This window comes from Miniopterus natalensis, chromosome 8 (genome assembly GCF_054644295.1).
Source record: "Miniopterus natalensis isolate mMinNat1 chromosome 8, mMinNat1.hap1, whole genome shotgun sequence".
In the NCBI taxonomy this organism is placed as follows: domain Eukaryota; kingdom Metazoa; phylum Chordata; class Mammalia; order Chiroptera; family Miniopteridae; genus Miniopterus; species Miniopterus natalensis.
In genome coordinates this window covers 11,191,845-11,210,410 of record NC_142088.1, presented here as the reverse complement: position 1 = coordinate 11,210,410, position 18,566 = coordinate 11,191,845, and the positions used below count along the sequence as shown (strand labels likewise).

At 53.0% G+C, this 18,566-nt stretch overlaps 1 protein-coding gene across 2 annotated transcripts; it reads left to right on the top strand.

The window, feature by feature from the left end:
* The first annotated feature begins 1,020 nt into the window (after nt 1-1,020).
* STK11IP (serine/threonine kinase 11 interacting protein) lies at nt 1,021-17,774 on the top strand. 2 transcript variants are annotated; one of them, XM_016196856.2, is made up of 25 exons: nt 1,097-1,101; nt 1,272-1,357; nt 3,347-3,552; nt 3,751-3,825; nt 4,030-4,125; nt 4,506-4,613; nt 4,731-4,802; nt 5,882-6,008; nt 6,282-6,385; nt 6,518-6,613; nt 6,875-6,916; nt 7,109-7,243; nt 7,419-7,503; nt 8,053-8,385; nt 8,542-8,747; nt 9,058-9,174; nt 9,260-9,437; nt 11,026-11,259; nt 11,377-11,480; nt 12,787-12,884; nt 12,986-13,164; nt 13,368-13,449; nt 13,641-13,711; nt 14,219-14,466; nt 15,178-17,774. In XM_016196856.2, the coding sequence occupies exons 2-25, from the start codon at nt 1,297-1,299 to the stop codon at nt 15,325-15,327; spliced, it is 3,207 nt and encodes a 1,068-aa protein (XP_016052342.2). In that variant the 5' UTR covers nt 1,097-1,101; nt 1,272-1,296; the 3' UTR covers nt 15,328-17,774. The 2 variants fall into 2 exon arrangements, with proteins under 2 accessions (XP_087675699.1, XP_016052342.2); XM_087819573.1 differs by lacking the exons at nt 13,368-13,449; nt 15,178-17,774 and having other exon boundaries at nt 1,021-1,101; nt 13,641-14,234.
* Nucleotides 17,775-18,566: the final 792 nt, after the last annotated feature.

Genomic DNA, 18,566 nt, shown 5'->3' with positions numbered 1-18,566 from the left:
AGGAAGACTGATGAATATTCTGCTCAAACCCTCCCCTGAGACCTCCTCTAAGATTCCTGCCTGCAGGCGAGAGATAAAAGCCTCAAGACAAAGGACCCAGGGCGCACTCTCCCCGCTAGGAGCGTGCTCCAGCCTTTCCCCTTTCCCCCTCTCCTCCCAAAGGCATGCATTTCCTAAGCCCTAAGGGACCCTGTGAGACTTGCAACCTGGGAGCAACGGGCAGCAGCAGCTTGTCCGGGGCTAACCGCATCCCCCTTTTCTCTGACCTCTTAGTGAGCCCAAGCCGCCTAGCACAGGCTCATTTCCCGCCTAGTCCCTCGCCTGCTGCTGCTTCTGTCCTAGGCCCTGCCTTGTTTCACGGTCCCCGTCGCCTGGACTGGTGGCCTGAAACCTTTTTGCAGGGAGTCAGGAGCCCACACACCACCGCAGACCCCAGGCCGACCTGCTCAGGGCCAGGCCCCCTTTCGGTAATACGAGATAATCACTTTTAGATTTGGATGTGACGAGGCAAAGCACAGTGAAAATAAAGGACTAGGTACACGTGGAGCGCTGCCAATCACTAATGTGAGCCTGATACTGCTGAGGGGAAAAAACACAAACTGAGCTTGGAGGGAGTTTTAGGAAAAAGTGCCAAAGGAACCCCAGAAGCGGCCCCTCCGGCCAGCCCCAGCTGTCACGCGTATCAAACAACTTGCTGTGGAGGACACGCTCCCCTCTAATTGCAAAACGAATGGCGGCTTTGGAGGAGTCTTTCCCTAACAGCAAATTCCGTTTCTCCAAACTTTCTTTCCCCTCCCAGTCCGCAAACAACCAGTCAGGTTCTCCTCACTGGCTCGGAGGTGCCTCAGGCTGCGAGGGGCCCGCAGGGGGGCGGGGATGGCAGGAGCCCAGCCACAAGCAGCGGGGCCCCAGCTCAACCTCCACCAGAACACGGAGGAACCGCCCCCACCGGTGCTTTCGCACGACTTCGGGCGTGGTTTCCGGCAGCGGAGGCGTGCCTTCCGGTCGCCCTTCCGTCTCTTTCTCCTTCCGGGGGGGGACTTCCTGTCTGTCTTTGACAAGCGCGGAGCGGCAGAGCTGGTGATCGGATCGCCTAGGAGGGTGAGTCTGGCTGACCAGGCCTTGTGCTCCTCGAAAGGGCACCATGGAGGACGCGCTTCCTCGCTTTCTTTCTTGCTCTTTTCCTCCCCGCGAGGCCTCTGTTTGCACGGACATCCTGGCCTTTTGGCACAACCACCCACCTGAGGCTCTTTCGCTTCCTCTTTCCACAGGCTCCGCCCCCAGCGTCCCGTGGCCATGACAACCGCCCCGGGAGACTCCTTGTTGTGGAAGCTCGCGGGGCTGCTGCGGGAGTCCGGTGAGTGGACTTCCGGTTGCGCTCGGGCGAGCTGGGGTGCTTTCTGCCTTCCGGAGACACGCCTCCTACAGAGTCACGGACTTACAGCTGTTTAGGGTCACGAGAGTGGGTCAATTAATTTCTTTACTCTTCCGGGGTTGGCTCGCTCTGGTGCCATTGCCTACGGTGCCCTTTGTCTTTGCCAGTCTAAGCCTTAGCCACCCTTCCAGGCCAGACTGCGCTGCCACCTCCTGCGTGCGTTCTCTGATGCTCTCACTGGAGAGTGATCGTTGCTTGGCTCGAAGCCCCTCGAGACCGGGGACTGGTCATAATCATTGTTGTGTGGCAAGGATCTAAGTATAGCAGAGTTAAAATCACGAGATTTGAAGTCAGACCCACGGGATTTGGAATCCCAACTCTCCTTCATACTTGACCGGATTAAGTCTTTTGACCCTGTTTTTCTCACCAACAAAATGGCATAATGATTGCACTAAACTCAGAGGTTGTGGGGATTAGTTCTGATTCACATAAAGTATTTAGTACAGTGCTTGCATGTATAGTAAGTGCTCAAAATTGGTAGCTATTATAATTTCTTCTCCCAGTAGTTGTTCAGTACGTGGTAGAAAGGCCTTGGCTTTGAGGTCACACAGAAGTAGCAACTTCCTATCAGCTAGCTATAGGATATCAATTAATCTTAACTTCTCTGAGCTCCAATTTCTGAATTTGTAAGAGGGGTTAATAGTGCTCTTTCGGAGATTCTGATGAAGTTAAAATGAAGTGACAGAGTTGTCTGGCACATATTACTCTGTTAATGTTAGGTGCCTTCCATCACTGCACTGTTTTTGATGGTATCTGTGAAATCTCTCTTTATAGCAGTTAAAACTGGCTGGTGTTATTATCTGTGCACATGTCTTATCTCCTCTTCTAGACTCGGAGGCTCTTTGAGGGTGGGGAGAGTCCTTAAACAATGTGTGTACCTGTCCTCAGTGTCTGGTACATAAAAAATACTTTAGGCAAGGTTATGGGATTTGTTAATTTAGTCAGCAAAAACCTGACTTGGCTCCAGGGGTTAGGAATGACGGTGTGTGGGGGGGATATAAAGAGATAGCAGGAGGGAGATCTTTGTGGTAATGGAATAGTTTGGTATCTTGATTGTGGTGTTGGTTTTAGGAATCTACACATGTCACAGAATGGCATAGGACTTATAAATATACATTGTACCAATACCGATTTTCTGGTTTTGATATTGTACTATATATAGAACGTAACCATTGGGGAAACTGGGTGAAGGGTATAGGGGGACTTGGTATTATTGCTACAACATCCTTTGACTCTATCCTTATTTTTTCAAAAAAGTTAAAAAAAAATTCTCCATGCCTATCTTGTAGTTGCACTTTTTTAGGTACAATGGTGAATACCAAAAGATGCCCTGAAGGATGACAGTCTCATTGGAGAGAGCAGTTTTAACATAGAGAGCAATACCTAAGGGCTACCATGAGTAGTTACTCTTTCTATGACACGCATTTTAGTACTGTTTGAGAGTTTCTGTAAGTGTGCATCTTCTGAAACAAGAAAAAAAAGATAAAACACCCAGTTAATTTTACATAAAATAAGTGATTACAGCGAAAAGTTGAGCAGTGTTGTGTATTGAGAAAGCTGCCTGGAGGTGTCAAGCTGGGCAGAGTGGAAGGGTGTGTGTCAGAAAATGAAGGAGCTTGGAACCAAGTTGACTCTCTTTCTAGTAGTGTGAGTAGACCAGGATCTTTGGAGCAGAAGGGAAAGGAAAATTTAGAAAAGTTGGAGGCAATATGTCAGGCTGAAGAGTTAGCACTTTTTTGAAGATAGAGGAGCCTTTGAAGACTTACGTGAGGTGAAGATATAAAGCTTGACCCTGTAGTGGAGGATCTACAGTATAGGTTGGAGTGGGTCTATCCTGGGGTCACAGAGTCTCAGAATAAAGGAAGGACCCTTTCCTTATACCCTCCTTCCTGTCCGCCCCTCTCCCTGCAGGGGATGTGGTCCTGTCTGGCTGTAGCACACTGAGCCTGCTGACTGCCACACTGCAGCAGCTGAACCACGTATTTGAGCTGTACCTGGGGCCATGGGGCCCTGGCCAGACAGGCTTTGTGGCTCTGCCCTCCCACCCCACCGACTCCCCTGTCATCCTCCAGCTTCAGTTCCTCTTCGATGTGCTGCAGAAAACGCTTTCACTCAAGGTTCTGGGGTGGGAATGGGGTAGGATGTACGAAAAGCCCAGACTAGTGGAGGCGGGATTGGGGTGTAGCATGGCTGCAAGAAGTCTGCAAGGCACAGATCCAGAAGATGTGAGAGCTACGGGTGGCTGTGCTAAGAAAGAGATGCCAAGGAAAGGGAGATGTGCCTGACCTCATTGGCCTGAATGTTTTTTCTTTTAGCTGGTTCATGTCCCTGGTCCTGGCCTCCCAGGGCCCATCAAGATTTTTCCCTTCAAGTCCCTTCGGCAGCTGGAGGTATGGGGCATTGGGGGATGTTGCTGCACAAAGCCCAGCTTGAGGCAGCCTTTTGAAGATGGGGAAAGAGGTGGCTTCTTTTGGTGGAGGAGGGGCAGGCCTGAGAGTGCCCATTGCTCTGCAGTAATATGGCTTCTACCCTCTTTTCCATTTAATGCTTCCCTGAACCATGGCTTTGCCATATTTTCCCTTCCTTTGCTGCAGCTCCGAGGTGTCCCTGTCCACTGCCTTTATGGCCTCCGTGGCATCTATTCCCAGCTGGAGACCCTGATTTGCAGCAGGAGCATCCAGACATTAGAGGTTAGGAGGATGGGGGTGGGCCCAGATGCCTTGTCCTGACGGATATAGAGGACCAAGCTCTGGCATTCCTCCTCCTCTGCAGCCTTCCCTGTCTCCTGCCTCCCTCTGGACAGTGTTCTTGCTCCCTCTACTGTGCTCCCACAACACTCTGTATCTGTCCATATGTTTATAGTCACACTTACCATATTGTGTTAAATATTCTCCTCTCTGCTACCTCACTTTCCTCACAGTGAACTCCTTGAGGATAGGGCCCTGAGCTCTCTATAAGTCTATATTCAGACAGCTCAGCATATGAAGAATGAATGAACGTCTGGGCTATAGAATGAGGCCTTGGTGTGGGGAGGAGGGGAGAGTAGAGGTAACCGAGCACCTTGTCTCAGGAGCTCCTCTCAGCCTGCGGTGGCGACCTCTGCTCTGCCCTGCCCTGGCTGGCTCTGCTTTCTGCCGACTTCAGCTACAATGCACTGACTGCCTTAGACAGCTCCCTGGTGAGTGCCTCAGAGGGAAGGGGGTTTGAGGAAGGACAGGGATGGGCCCTTAGGGAGGGGGCCAGCTGGCTACCTGGGGGTATCCGATCCTCTGTTTCCTTTTCCCATCCTCTGCAGCGCCTCTTGTCAGCTCTGCGTCTCTTGAACCTGAGCCACAATCAACTCCAGGACTGCAAGGACTTCCTGATGGTGAGTCTGAGCACCTTGCCTGGGACCACCACCACTGGGGCCCCTGATCATTCTGCTCTGACCTTCTCTGCTGGACCGGTTTTGCTCCTGCGTGCTCTTGCCCACCGGGTGGAGCCATATCCTGTGAGGCAGTGCTGTTGGGGGCTCAGGCTTAGCATGACACATACCAGTGTTCAAATCTCAGCTCCTAATCTCTGTGCAACCTGGGACAAATTAAACTCTCTGTTTCTTCACCAGTAAAGTGGAAATAATAGGAGTACTCACTTTTATAGTATTAAAATTATTGTGAAGAGAATCTGATGCCCCTTAGCCGAGTGCCTAGCCCAGAAAAGGGTAGCTCTTGTGACAGGGTCTCCCTGGCAGAGAGAAAGCTGGACACTAGTTAAAGTGGTAAGAACAGATTTTAATAATAAACTATTATAGTTTATTAAGTAGTAAACTATTATGATAGCTAATCAGTAGTAAAACTATTTTAATCAGTAATAAACTATTCAGCATGAACTGAGTTCAAGTTCGGTTTGTGCTGAGGTAATTGGACATGTTAAAGTGAGAGTGAGGGACTGGGGAAGGGGACCAGTGGAGGCTTGAACAGATTCTCTGCTTGACCAGATTCTCTGCTTGACCAGACTCTAGGCAGGTTCCTCTGAAGTCAGGGAAGTGGAAATGTACAAGAAGCAGGAAGGGGACACTGGTCTATGTGAAACCAGCCTGTCTGGGTTTGCTAACTGGCATATGCCAAAGTTAGGCTTCTACCCTCCCACGGAGGCTGGGAGACAGGGGCCCTATCTTTAAGTGTTAGCTGGAAAAAACTCAGTTCTCCAGGCAGCCTTGAGTTTTTCTAGGCAGGAATGTAAGGGGACTGGAGTTGTCATCCTAGGTGTGTGGGCTTGAGCTCTCAGAAACTATGCTAGTATTTGTTCAGTTCAACGTTGGGGAGTGGAGGGGTAGATGAAATTGTTTGTGCTGAGTGTCTGCAGTTTTTATAGGCCAAGGTTGAGACATAGTGGAAAAGGGCTCAGAGGAACCTGGCTAGACTTTGGTCAAGGAAAGAATCTTTGTCGCCCCTCACTTCCTCCCAGGACTTGTCTGAGCTCTACCATCTGGATATCTCCTATAACCACCTGTGTTTGGTGCCGAGAATGGGACCCTTAGGAGCTACTCTGGGGACCCTGATACTGAGAGGCAATGAACTCCAGGGCCTGCACGGTGAGTGGGGGAGTGTGGTGGTGGTAGGGCAGGGAGTAGGGGGGGTGGGACAAACATGGAGGGGATGGGGCAGTGTGAGACTCAGGGTGGCAAGGTGGCCTGGGAACTGTGCACCTCCAGAGCCTCATGCATAGCCACTGGCAGGTCTGAGAGGCCCAGGATTGTCTTTTCACTGCACCCTCCCCCGGCACGCACTGTACCCCCAACACTCCCCCACCCTCTCCACCCTTTCTCTCACTCATGTGCTCTTCCTCTTTTCTTGCCTCCGCCCAGGCCTGGAGCAGCTGAGGAACTTGCGGCACCTAGATGTGGCATACAACCTGTTGGAAGAACACAGGGCGCTGTCACCACTGTGGATGCTGGCTGAGCTTCGCAAGGTGAGACTTAGGCACTTCAACTGCCTGGAAGCCAGCTTTGCACCCCACCCTTCTTCCCATGCTGATGTGGTCAGTACCCTTCCTCCCACTGGGAGGCTCAAGGCCCACCTCAGTCTCCTTCCTGCCCCTCAGCTGTACCTGGAGGGAAACCCTTTGTGGTTCCACCCTGAGCACCGAGCAGCCACCGCCCAGTACTTGTCGCCCCGAGCCAAGGATGCTGCTTCTGGCGTGAGTGATCTTCCCATATCTGTTCTGCTTTCCCTTTCCTGCCCAGCCCCGCCCTCACCTCTGCACCTCTTGCCTCTTCTCACCCCCACCCCCCAGATGCAGGCCCTGCACCCCTCACTTATTCTTTCTTATTATGCTGGTACCATCTGCTGAGCCTGGTGGTCCTCACAGGCCTAAGAGGGCTCCCACCCTGGCTTGGAGCTCCCCCAAGGTGTGAGCCTCACCACCAACACTGCCCCCTCCTCTTTTATCTTTGTTCAGTTCCTTCTTGATGGAAAGGTCTTGTCACTGACTGATTTTCAGGTTAGTATAATGGGGAGTGGTGGGAGTGGGACAACAAGGACTGATTTGCGAGGACGCTAGCAGAAGGAAATGGTTTCCAGAGTAGACTCTTCCTGTCAGCTGGAGAGTAGATCCATCTCTCGGCTAGCTAGGGTAGGGCAGAGGTGCTCCTCCAGCTCTGACCTCTTTCTCTTTCCTGTTGTCACATGCCAGACCTCAACATCCTCAGAGGCCCTACCTCAGTCCTGGCTGGTGGGGAGTACCACTGAAACCTCTGGTGGCGCTGACTTGAGTGACAGCCTCTCCTCAGGGGGCACTGTGGTCCAGCCCCCAATTCGTAAGGTTAAGGTAAACAGTGTCCTAGGCTGCCTCGTACCTGGGGTTGGGTCCCTTGACTGGGGCTCTGAGTTGTTGATGGGCTGAGAATAGTAAGGCTTTGTCCTTGCTTGTGGGTGGCGTGATTTGAGTGGGGTGGGTGGGAGGCCTGGCTTTCACAGAATATCATTCCTCTACCCAAATTTAGAGCCGAGTTCGTGTGAGGCGGGCAAGTATCTCCGAGCCCAGTGACACGGACCCAGAGCCCCGGACTCAGGACCCCTCCCCAGCTGGTAGGTCAGCCCTACCCCCCAGCCTCCCATGCCCCAGTCCAGCACTCCTCAGTCTTCTGGTTAGGAGGAATTTTATTTTCAGTGGAGTAGAGCACTATAGAGGGCCGTAGTCTTTCCTCTTTCCTTTTAGTTTGGGGAAAGGAGAAGAGACAACTCTTAGGCAGCGCTTTCCAAAGTGTTTTACAAGGAATATTACTTTTCTGGGATGCCAAAAGGATTCTGTGGCCAGATGTGTTTGGGAGATGCTAGGTTAAACAAATAGGAGTCCTCCTTCTGGAGGACCTTAAATGTCCTACTGTGTTGCAAATTTCCCAAAGTGGCACATGATGCGTTTGGGAATTGCATATGACCAGAGCGTTTTGTAGAACACACTTCGGGATGCTGCTGAGCAGAAGCCTTTAGCCTCTCTCTGACTCCCCTCCCCCCTGCCCCGGCCTTGCCTCCACCCATTACACGGACTTTTTCTTCACCCTGGGGAGCACTCTCAGGGTGGTGGTAGGGATGCAGGCTGGCTAAGCTGTGTACCCACCCCCATATACACCTGTCCAGGATGGTTTGTACAGCAGCATCGGGAACTTGAACTCATGAACAGCTTCCGGGAACAGTTTGGCCGCGACTGGCTGCAGTATAGGAATCACCTGGAGACCTCTGGGATCCCCAGCCTGGCTACCTCCAAGATCCCTGCACTTGGCGCACTGTCCCCGGACACCCTGAGCCCTGAGACTGTGCCCAGCCCTTCCCCCCCAGAAAAGGAGTCATCACAGGAAATGGCAGAGGAGGTCATTGTGGGGCCAGAGCCACAGGAAGAAGAGGAGATGGAGAAAGAGGAGATGGAGGAGCCAGGAAAAGAGCAGGAACAGGAGCAGCAGAATGAAGTGGAAGGTGAGCTGCAGTAGCTGTGGTGGTGGTGTGTTTGGGAGAGTTAGGAAAACCCAGGTGCAGGGGGCTGACCCCCTGTGGAAGGAGGGACAACCCATAAGAGGGCAGAGTCTTGGTACCTTTTCGTCTTTACGGGGTCCCTCTTTTGTTTCTCCTCAGAGGAGCTCTGTCGCCCCATGTTGGTGTGTCCCTTGGAGGGGCCTCAGGGCGTGCGGGGCAAGGAGCGCTTTCTCCGGGTCACTTCTGGCCACCTGTGTGAGGTGGAACTCCAAGCAGCTCGAACCCTGGAACGGCTTGAGCTCCAGAGTCTGGAGGCAGTTGAAATAGAGGCTGAGACCCCAGCCCAGAGGGAACCACTGCCGGAGGTGAGTGTGGGAGGGGCTTCTGGAAGAGGCGCTGGGCTTTTTGCAGGAGCCAGCTCTGACAACATGGCTCTTGGGTGCTGGGCACCAGGCTGTGGATCCCCACTCTCTCTCACTGGCGTTGAGGAGGTAGCTGGGGGCCAAAGGTGGCCCCAGGTGGCTTGGGAGGCTGGCCTAGGAGTAGAGCTTCTGGGCCAGAGTGGATGTTAGCAAAAGCATTTTAATGGAGTCCAGAGCTATTGTTTCCCTCTGTGCTCTCAGTATATCCCTAATCCCTCTGCTGTTTTTTTCATGGTGCCCTCTTTCCTCACAGGGCTCGGAGCTGCCCCCCATGGCCCCTGTCCTTGCTCTGCGCTTCTCTTATATTTGCCCGGACCGGCACTCGCGTCGCTATGTGGTGCTGGAGCCTGATGCCCAAGCAGCTGTCCAGGTGATGGGTCCAGAAGCCTGGGGGAGATTGGAAGGCTGAGGGCTGGGCTCCTGCTCACAGCTATGTCCGGCCCACCCTGTTTCAGGAGCTGCTTGCTGTGTTGACCCCAGCAGCCACCAAGGCTCATAATCAGCTGGGGGAAACAAGAGACCAGCTGGCAGGCAGACTCCAGTGTCTACGTTGTGGCCACGATTTCAAGCCTGGGGAAACTAGGTTGGGACTAGACAGTGTGGAGGGCTGGAGGCCTCTGTGCCAAAATACAGGTACAAGCCCTGCCCTTGACCTGCTTGTCCATTTCAGGGAAAACGGCTTTGAGGGAGGGAGTGTGGAGGGGGACCCCCAGGGAAGAAAGGAGTGGGGACCAACTTCCTGCCTGGAGGAAAAATAAAACCGTCTGCCAGCTACATTTACAAAAGTAAAAGAAGAAATATCCTTTTCCCCCTCTAAAAGTCAGGAAATACAATCTCTGTGTTTAAACATACTCATTATTTTTTCATAACCTGAAGGCTTGCCCCCTTTTTTGGCTAATGGTTCAGAAACTGCATAAAACCTAATGAGCCCTCAGTGCTCCGCTGGATTATAGTGCTGCCATCTGAGCACGTCTGGCTGTTGAGTAGGCTGCTGTGGGACTTGGCTGAGATTGTCCTTCCCCACTGACCTTGGAAGCTGCTAGATATTGAGTTGTGCCTGTGGCATCTCTTCACATTCTGTTCTTTGAGATGAGAAAATTTTCCACTGTAGACCAGTCAGAAAGCCATGCCTTTGAAGATGTTGAAGAAGAGAGATACTCTTGATAACTCCTATGTTGAAATGCATGATTTTTATCACTTTTCTCTTCTTGGCAGCAGCTAGGGCAGGAGTTTAAATTTTACTCAGAAATAGACCCTTCTCCAGCTCCACCCTGAACCTGCCCAGGACGTGGCAGACCCCAGAGGCTCAGCAGGGCAGTGTGTGTAGTGGAAATAGACCCACCACCTCCCAGACCCTGTCTGTACTTCATGGGGTCGTGTGGCCCCTGGGGTCCCTTCAGTGGAAGCATCTTAATGAACATTTCTGTGTGCTCCATTCAGCGTTTGCTTGAGCCTCAGGTATCTCTTCTGAACAAAGATGTGAATGAACTTGCCCCAAGGTGCTGGTAGGGGATTTAAATGTGACAGAAAAGCACCAGGCACAGTGCTGGGCTCCAAACAGTCTTGGGGGGGGGGGGGGCGGGGAGTCTGTTGTTTGAAGGCTCTAGCACATGCCCAACACATTGTAGCTGCTCAGAAAATGTTTCTTCTCTCTTTGCTGATCCCTGTCCTGGATTCTTTACCTGCTACGTTCATTCATCCTGACAGGTTGGCACTGTCTCCGTCCCCATCGTAGAGGAGGAACCAGGCACAGAGAGCTTAGGAGACTTGTCATAATTACTTAGACGATAGCCTTTACATGATGGGGCCTGGAATTGGACCCATATCTGGCGCCCTGCCTTCCTGGTTTGTTGTTGTGGGGCTTTAGACCTTGCTGGTAGAGCATCAGAGTACGTGATCAGCCCCTGGCTGTGGGAGGGGCCCCGAGCAGGGTCTGGTTGCGTTTGGCTCTTTCTGAGAGACCCGAAATGAGATGGTGTGGTGTATTTTGAGGAGGTTGTGGGTCATGGGTCTGGGTTTGCTTGTCTCTCGCTGGATGGGGAGTGATTGGCTAGCAGGCAGGCCTGCAGAGGGAGGCAGGTGGGTTGGGAATAGTGGGTAGAGTATAAAGCCGGAGATGTGGGCCGAGGTGAGTCTGAGCATGGGTGGGGAGCATGATGAGCGTGGTGGGGCCTATGGTGCTGTGTGTGTGGTTCACGGGACTGCCCATCCCTCTCTCCAGAACCTCCTGCTGTGTGTCCAAACTGTGGTAGTGACCATGTGGTTCTCCTGGCTCTGACCGTGGGAGCCCCCAGTGGGGAGCAGAGACAGGAAGAGCAGTTGCCAGCTTCCTCGCAGTCCCCCAGCAGTGTCCATGATGACTCTTCTGGTGACAGTGACCACAGCACCAAGGCTGACAGTACCCCATCTCAGGCACTGGGCTCCCAGGACCGCCACAGGTGGAGCCTCAGTCCCCGTGAGTATAGGCCAAACAAGACAGGGCTGGTGTTTGGGGAGGGAAGGGGCACTCATGGGGGGAGGTGAGATGGAGCTGTGTAGCTGGGTAGGCTGATGGCCCATTGCTTGTCCCCAGCCCCTGAGCGCCATGGCCTCCGCTCTGTGGATCACCGTCTCCGGCTCTTCCTGGATGTTGAGGTGTTCATCGATGCCCAGGAGGAGTTCCAGTGCTGCACCAAGGTCTGTGTCAGCCTGGTGCTGCCCTGTGCTCCTGACAGGGTGCCCGCTTGTTCCATCACATCCGGTTGAGTCACAGCAGTTGCTCTGGAACTGCCAGGTTTCGCATCCCATTTCTACTCTTGCAGTTCCTTGCTGTGTATCTGTGGACACGTTCCTTGGTGTCTGAGTCTCAGTTGTGGATCCTTTGTAAGGGGATAATACTTACCTTTCAGAGTGCAGTAGCATCAGTGAGAGCACCTGCCCAGCCCAGCACCTGGCCTCAATAAATGGACCTCCTGTCATTATTATAAACACAGAATGTCACTGGACCCCTCTATTGAGCACCTAGCAGGTGTGGGACACTTGAGGATCTAGAAAATCTGTTGTGCCCTCAGTCTTGTATTCTTTTTTTTCTTTTTAAAAAATATATCTTTATTGATTTCAGAGAGAGGAAAGGAGAGGGAGAGAGAGATAGAAACATCGATGATAAGAGAGTCATTGATCAGCTGCCTCCTGCACACCCCTGACTGGGGCTCCAGCCCGCAACCTGGACATGTGCCCTGACCGGGAATTGAACCCAAATCACCTGGATCCTAGGTCAACGCTCAACTGCTGAGCCACGCCCGGCTGGGCTAATCTTATATTCTGATGTGAGAAACAGATGATGGTCATGTGATATGGAAGTGCTGGAATCAGGCAAAGGCCCTAGGGGGCATCTGATCCAGCCTGAGTGGGCCAGGGAAGCTGCCCCTTCCTGGGGAGGTGGTGCTACACTAGGCCCTGAAGGATGAGTTAGAGGAGGGAGGAAGGGGATGTTGTAGGGAGAGGAAGCAGCATGTGCGTGAAGGCTTGAGAGAGTAGCTAGTGGGGAGAACTGCCCATTGTGGGGCAGCCAGGATGTGGGGGGTGAGGGGCAGAGTACGAGAGGAGTCTGAACAGGAAGCAGGGGCTGGTTTAAGAGCAACCTCATGTGTCTGCCAAGGAGTTTGGACTCAATCCCGAAGCCCGCGGGAGCCACTGAAGGACTGGAAGCAGGGGAGTGGTGATCAATTTTGTGTTAGAACAATTAGCCTGGCAACGTGGAGGGTGGGTTGGAGGGGATGAGGTGACAGGCAGGGAGACCTGCTAAGAGGCTGCTGCTGTGGAGTGCAGGCAGGGGCTGTGGGATGGAGACGATGGTGGATAGAGAGCGTGGTCAGTGAAGAGGCTGGAATGGATGAGCAGGGGCAGGGGCAGGCTGAAGGTGCTTTCTCAGTAACTTGGCTCTCAGTCTGGCAGCTGCCTCCCTAGTCCTCTCTGTTTCTCATCAACTTCTTTTGCTCCTTAGGTGCCACTGGTGTTGGCAGGCCACCCTGGGGAGTGTCTGTGTCTTGTGGTTGTGTCTGACCACAGGCTTTATGTGTTGAAGGTGACAGGGGAGATCTGGTGAGTGAGTAGGGCTGCGGCCAGGAAAGGGTCAGGGTTCCCCTGTGGACCTCACTCCACTCTTCCTCTTTCCTTCCACTCTGCCCCTCCTTTCTCCACAGTGGGCCTCCAGCTAGCTGGTTGCAGCCAACCCTGGCCATTCCCCTGCAGGACCTGAGTCGCATAGAGCTGGGCCTAGCAAGACAGAGCCTGCGCCTGGAGTGGGCAGCTGGGGCAGCCAGCTGTGTCCTGCTGCCTCGAGATGCCAAGCATTGCCAGGCCTTCCTAGAGGAGCTCACTGGTGAGAAAGAAAAGGGAGAGGCAGGGGTTGGGGGGCCTTCATAGATCCTCCCACAGTTGAGACAGATGTGTAATGAAACTCAGCCCTCAGAGAAGTTCCTGAAATCTAGAAATACGGAGAATGGGAAGGTATTGAGAGGAGTGAGTTTGGGAAAGAAGAGGTGGAGTCATGAGGGCTCCCTGTCTCTGGCTGGCTCCGTCCAGATGTCTTGCAGTCTCTGCCCCCAACCTGGAGGAGCAGCGTCAGAGCCACGGAGGAAGAGGTGACCCCAGAGCACCGACTCTGGTGAGTCAGTGGGAGGGTGAGGCTGGGGTTGGTGCTGAGATGGCTGCTCTTGGAACACAGGCTCTCTGTTCACAAGTCCCAGCCACCTGTCCTCAGGCCCACAGACCTGGTCCTTCCTCCCTGCTCTGCCCCCTCCTGGTACTTCCCACCCCTAGCTGACCACTCTTTCGGGGCTGTCACCTTCCCCCCAGGCCACTGCTGGAAAGAGACTCTGCCTCGGAGCCTTCCCTGTTCTTCTACCTTCAGGTGTTCCTGGTTGAAGGTGAGGCCTCTGTACCCCATCTTCTCCCAGGCTGCTGGCCTGGCCACCAGTACCTCTGTGTGTCCTTGTAGCAGTTCTTAGTTCCTGGCATCTGGACTTCCTCTCACTCATGGGCTTACCCAAATGACCCCCTCAGGGTTCCTGGTCTCCAAGGGTAGGGCCAAGAGGTACCCAGAAACCTTTGCTCTCAGGCCCAGGCTTTCTGTGAATGGAGCAAGTTGGCTGGCTGTGCTGTGCCTCATCCTATTGGAGAAGGCGTGACCCTCCTTTCTGACTTGGCTGGGATGTGGGGCAGAATTCCTTTGTCTTGGGCCTCAGAGGTTTTGGAGGCTAGAGATCCCTGAAGTATGGAAAAGGGAGGGCCTTGGCCCCAGATGCTCAGGCTGCTTTGTGGCCATCTCAGCATGGTTTGCCCCCCTTCTCCCAAGCAGTGCTGAGACTCTGTGCAGGGGTGTGGGGTTCTCCGTGGCCTTGCACTATGGACCTTACCCTGCCTCTTTTCCCCAGGACCTGCTACCTGTCCTGTGTCCCTGTTGCTGACGCTGAACACCTTGTACCTGTTAGATGAGGACCTTGTAGGGTCCCAGGCGCAAAGCCCTCTTCCAGCAGCGTCTGGTGAAGCCTCTGAGAAGGCCCTGCCCTTGGGGCCAGGCCCTTCCTTATGTGTCAGGGAGCAGCAGCCATTCAGCAGCTTGAGCTCAGTGCTGCTCTATCGCACAGCCCCGGAGGACCTGCGGCTGGTTTTCTACGATGAGGTGTGTGTGCATGTGTGTGTTTGTGTGTATGTGACTGTGTGAGGGGGCGGGCAGAGTTGGTTTGTGTGTGGGAAATGGGTCTAGGACAGCTGGGAATTGGGGGCAGTATGGAACTCACCATAGACAGTCATGGTGGGGAGAACAGAGAAGTAGGGTACAAGGACCTAGTTGGAGGCTCACTGGGTAGCAGCTGTGAGCAGTGGAAAGACCCTGACCTTGGCGCCCAGGCTTGTGTTAGATGGCTGGCCTTGAGTGAAGCACCCTGCAGCTTCCGCCTTGGGTTTGCACTTGATTGGGCCCTTCTGCCAGCCATTTGATCTTCACCTGCATGTGAGGAGGTGCTGTCATTAGTCCTATTACTGATGAGGAAACTGAAGTTTGGGGATGTTAACCAACTTGCCCAGGTTTCAAATGGTAGACCTAGGAACTGAACCCCAAGTAATTCCTTAGAATGGGCTCCAGAACTTACATTCTGAAAAACAGGGCAGATGAAAGAAACAAGATAGTAAATGTGAAAGCCCTTTGGGGGCCTTCAGTAAGGGTCCATCAGTTCTATTCCAGAAGTCAGGATCATTCATGGGGAGGGACACAGGCTCGGGGAAGGGAAGAGGCCATGAGCAAGGACGGGCAGTGGGTCCTCCCCTGGCCCTCCCCTCCCGTGCTCTGGTGTGGCCCTCTGCGAGTCTCACCTCACCACTCTTGTTCTGCCAGGTGTCCCGGCTTGAGAGTTTTTGGGCACTCCGTGTTGTGTGTCCGGAGCAGCTGACGGCCCTGCTGGCCTGGATCCGGGAGCCCTGGGAGCAGTTGTTTTCCATCGGACTCCGAACTGTGACTCAAGAGACTCTAGACCTTGACCTGTGAAGTCTCTGTGTTGACCCCACCCTGGCCTTAGGGGCTATGGCCACAGATGTTCTCTTTCCAGGCTCTGGCTGTGGACTTCCCAGCCTTTGGGTGCTGGCCAGTGAGGCCCCAAATGATCCATGGCTCAAGGGAAGGACGAGAGAAAAGGTCAGGCCTCTGGGTGACCTGGCCTGAGGGGACAGACTGAGTGGCCAGTAGGAATGTTTCTCCTGCACTTTTCTCAGGTATCAGTAAAGCTGTTTTCATTCTAGATGTCATGGGTGTATTTAGACACGTCACTCGTCACTCGTGAGGCCTGTGGTTGTTCTACCTCTTGTAACAGGAACTGCTCCGCCCACTGAGGAGCCTTGTTTGTAGATGAGACCCTGTCTCCACCCCTACTCTGCCCCACTGATGGGATCAAGTTGGACTCCTGACCCCTGGGCACCAGTCCTTAGCCCCCAACACCTGCCATGTGGCCCAGCATGAAAACCATTGCCTAACAAATAGCCAGGAGGGCCAGTTAGATTCTCACTGTCCTGTTGCATTTGGGAACTAATGAGGACCTGAGGCCATTGGCAGTGGGGGCTGAATGTGAGAGGGTGACTGGAGAGATGGTATGTGAGGTTGGAGTTGGTATCTGGTGGATTCTGCTCTTGCCTTCTCTCAGCACTGCCTCACTCCGCTGGGGGCAAGTGGGGTTGAGCCCACGCCTTCACCTCTGTCTCATGGCTAGGGTGATTGGTTCAGGAATGCTTATGTAGCCCCTTTGGCCTGCCAACACCCAGTCCTGGCCTTTTGCTGGAGCAATCAAGAAGGAAGCAAGTTTCCCCATGAGGGTTGCTGAGAGGATAAGCCTGCAGCTGCTGGCCTGAGGGGAAAGCTTTCCTGGAACTGGAACTTGCAGAGAGAAGAGAGCTAAGAGGTGGAGTAAGCAGGGGTAGGCCCTGGAGGTGTCTTTGGAATCCCTTGGTCCAACTGTGCCTGGAGGCAAATAGCCCTGGAATTTTAGGTGATGTGAGCTAAGGGAGACCCCTCCTTTTGTCTTTTAGGCTTAAGCTGATTGGAGCCATATAGGAGCCACTGAAAATGACCTAACTCCATGAACCCCCGTTCTGACTCGAACTGTCTTAGTAGGGATCTGCTTGTATCCAAGAATGTGCACTGTGGAGTAGTGGCACCCACATATTTGTGTAGACAGGCCTTGCCCTGTTAAGAGGGTTCTGTCTGAGTGTGTGTGTGTGGTTTTGAGTACTAACGGACGATCCGGATCTCATCTATGGAGTATTTACATGCCAGGTGCTGAGCTAAGTGCTTGGCAGTCTGCTCTTCACAGGAGTCCTGGGAGGTGGGTGGCATCTTGTTACAGGTGAGGAAACTGAACCTTAGTGGAGTTAAATGACTTGCTCAAGATCACGCCAATAAATGGAGGAGACGTGATGAGTCTAGGCTTATATAACTTCAAAGCTGGGGCTGTAAGCCAGCAAATCACTGGGCAACACTGCCCCCCTTCCCTGCAGGAGATGGGTCTGTGTGCCCAGCCCCACTCACAGGGGTGATTACCTACCCTTCCCTGGGTTGAGGATCTCCTGAATAATACTAGACTTGTCCAGGACAGGCAGATCCAGATGCACTGTATTTGAAGTCTCTCTTTCCCCTAGGGTGTCAGGTGAGATGTTAGGTGAAATATTAATTCATGGGCCATTCTCACCTCTTCCTTTGGAGAAAACAAAGATTCCAGATCTTTAGGTTTTCAGTGAAAGGGCTAAGGTGTAAAAAGAGATTGCAAAGGGACCATAAATATATAAGAGCTCCAGGGTGGGGGAAGGGGAGAGATTTTAGGGAAGAGCATTAGAAGCAGTGGAGGAATAAGTCCCTTCACACTGGAGGACTTTCAGGATGGGGGGCTCTGTGCCTTGCTCTCTGTCATGCTCCCCATGCCACCGAGGCAGCCGGAGATGGCAGTTTGGAAGGACTGGCAGGATAGGGCTGGTGACAGTTGTCCAGATCTCTTTTGCCTGGAGAAGGGAGGTGTCCCAGAGAATCCAATGGGCCCCAGAAGTCAGCGGAGAGCGTTCTGGAGAGTGTTCCAGGGCCACTTCAGAAAGATGGGACAGGCCTAGCCCCTAAATGGGGATGTGACCCAATTAGATGTGAACTGATTGAGTTTAAATCACTGGGCTCATTATAAGGATAAAGTTGAGTTATAGAGAAAAAATTGACATATTTGCATACCTGGGGACTACTACATTTCTGGAATTCCCATCTGTTTTTGTTGGAAAGGTCAACATCAAAAGATTTAGAAGGTGTGGACCTAGAGGGCAAGGGGGTTGTTCTTTAATAGTGGCCTTGAAGTTACTGCTTCCTCCTCAACAGGCCTTCAACTTAGGGTTCCTAGGGGAGGCATGTGTTCTGATAACTTGGTCAGATCTCACTGTTAAATTTTGTTTTGGGGAAGTCCAAGGCCCCCCCCCCCCCCCCCCCCGTGGAGTGGGGAAGGAGGGAGATGGTTGTAATAGGCTGGAGAAGTCTTAGATCCCCCCGTAGCCCAGTTCCACCCTTGACCCAGCCAGCCCTCTACAAACCCTGTGGCCTGGTGGATGGAATCCTGTGGGAAAGAATCTGTGCAGTGTCAGCCTCAGGCTTCATTCACGGAGGACAGGGAGTCCTTGGATTCCAAGGGAAAGGACTGCTGGGCCCCAGGTAGGAGAAGCCTAGAGGGTGGTTAGGCCCACACTTACCAGTTCTGCCTTTCCTGATCCCCCTTGTGGGTCAGCATTGTTCCTGTCCTGAGATGCGTGCATTACATATTCATTCACACGTACACTGAATGATTGAGTTTATACCTTCACTGGACAGAGATGAACAGGACACAGGTCCTACTGCAGAGCACATTAAAGCTTATGTCAGGGCAGGAGGGATTCCCAGTGGCTCATAAACTGCCTTCTGAAAGCAACGACATTCCCTGGGCCAGGACTGCCGGGAGGGCCCGGGAGTCAGTATTTAAAGCTCTCTTGAAGATTTGTAGAGGAACACCCATAAGTAATGATGAGGGTAACAATCTAAGAGCTAGGGCTTAGAGAGCCCTTCCTATGTTCCATGCACTGTATAGAGCAGCTGATCTTCTCCAGTGTTTTCCTCTGATCACAAGATACGGAGCCAATTTTCTCAAGAAAAGAGCCATCAGTTTATAGACATGACCCAGACCTGGAAGGCAGGTGCTGAGGCCCCAGACACAGGGTTTCTCCTGTCTGGTGGAG

Bases quoted from the DNA above. Each gene is read 5' to 3' on its own strand.
- STK11IP (XM_016196856.2), top strand. From the start codon at position 1,297: ATGACAACCGCCCCGGGAGACTCCTTGTTGTGGAAGCTCGCGGGGCTG. The intron at 7,504-8,052 runs GTAGGTCAGCCC...ACACCTGTCCAG, and splicing joins TCAGGACCCCTCCCCAGCTG to GATGGTTTGTACAGCAGCAT. The intron at 11,260-11,376 runs GTGAGTATAGGC...GCTTGTCCCCAG, and splicing joins CAGGTGGAGCCTCAGTCCCC to CCCCTGAGCGCCATGGCCTC.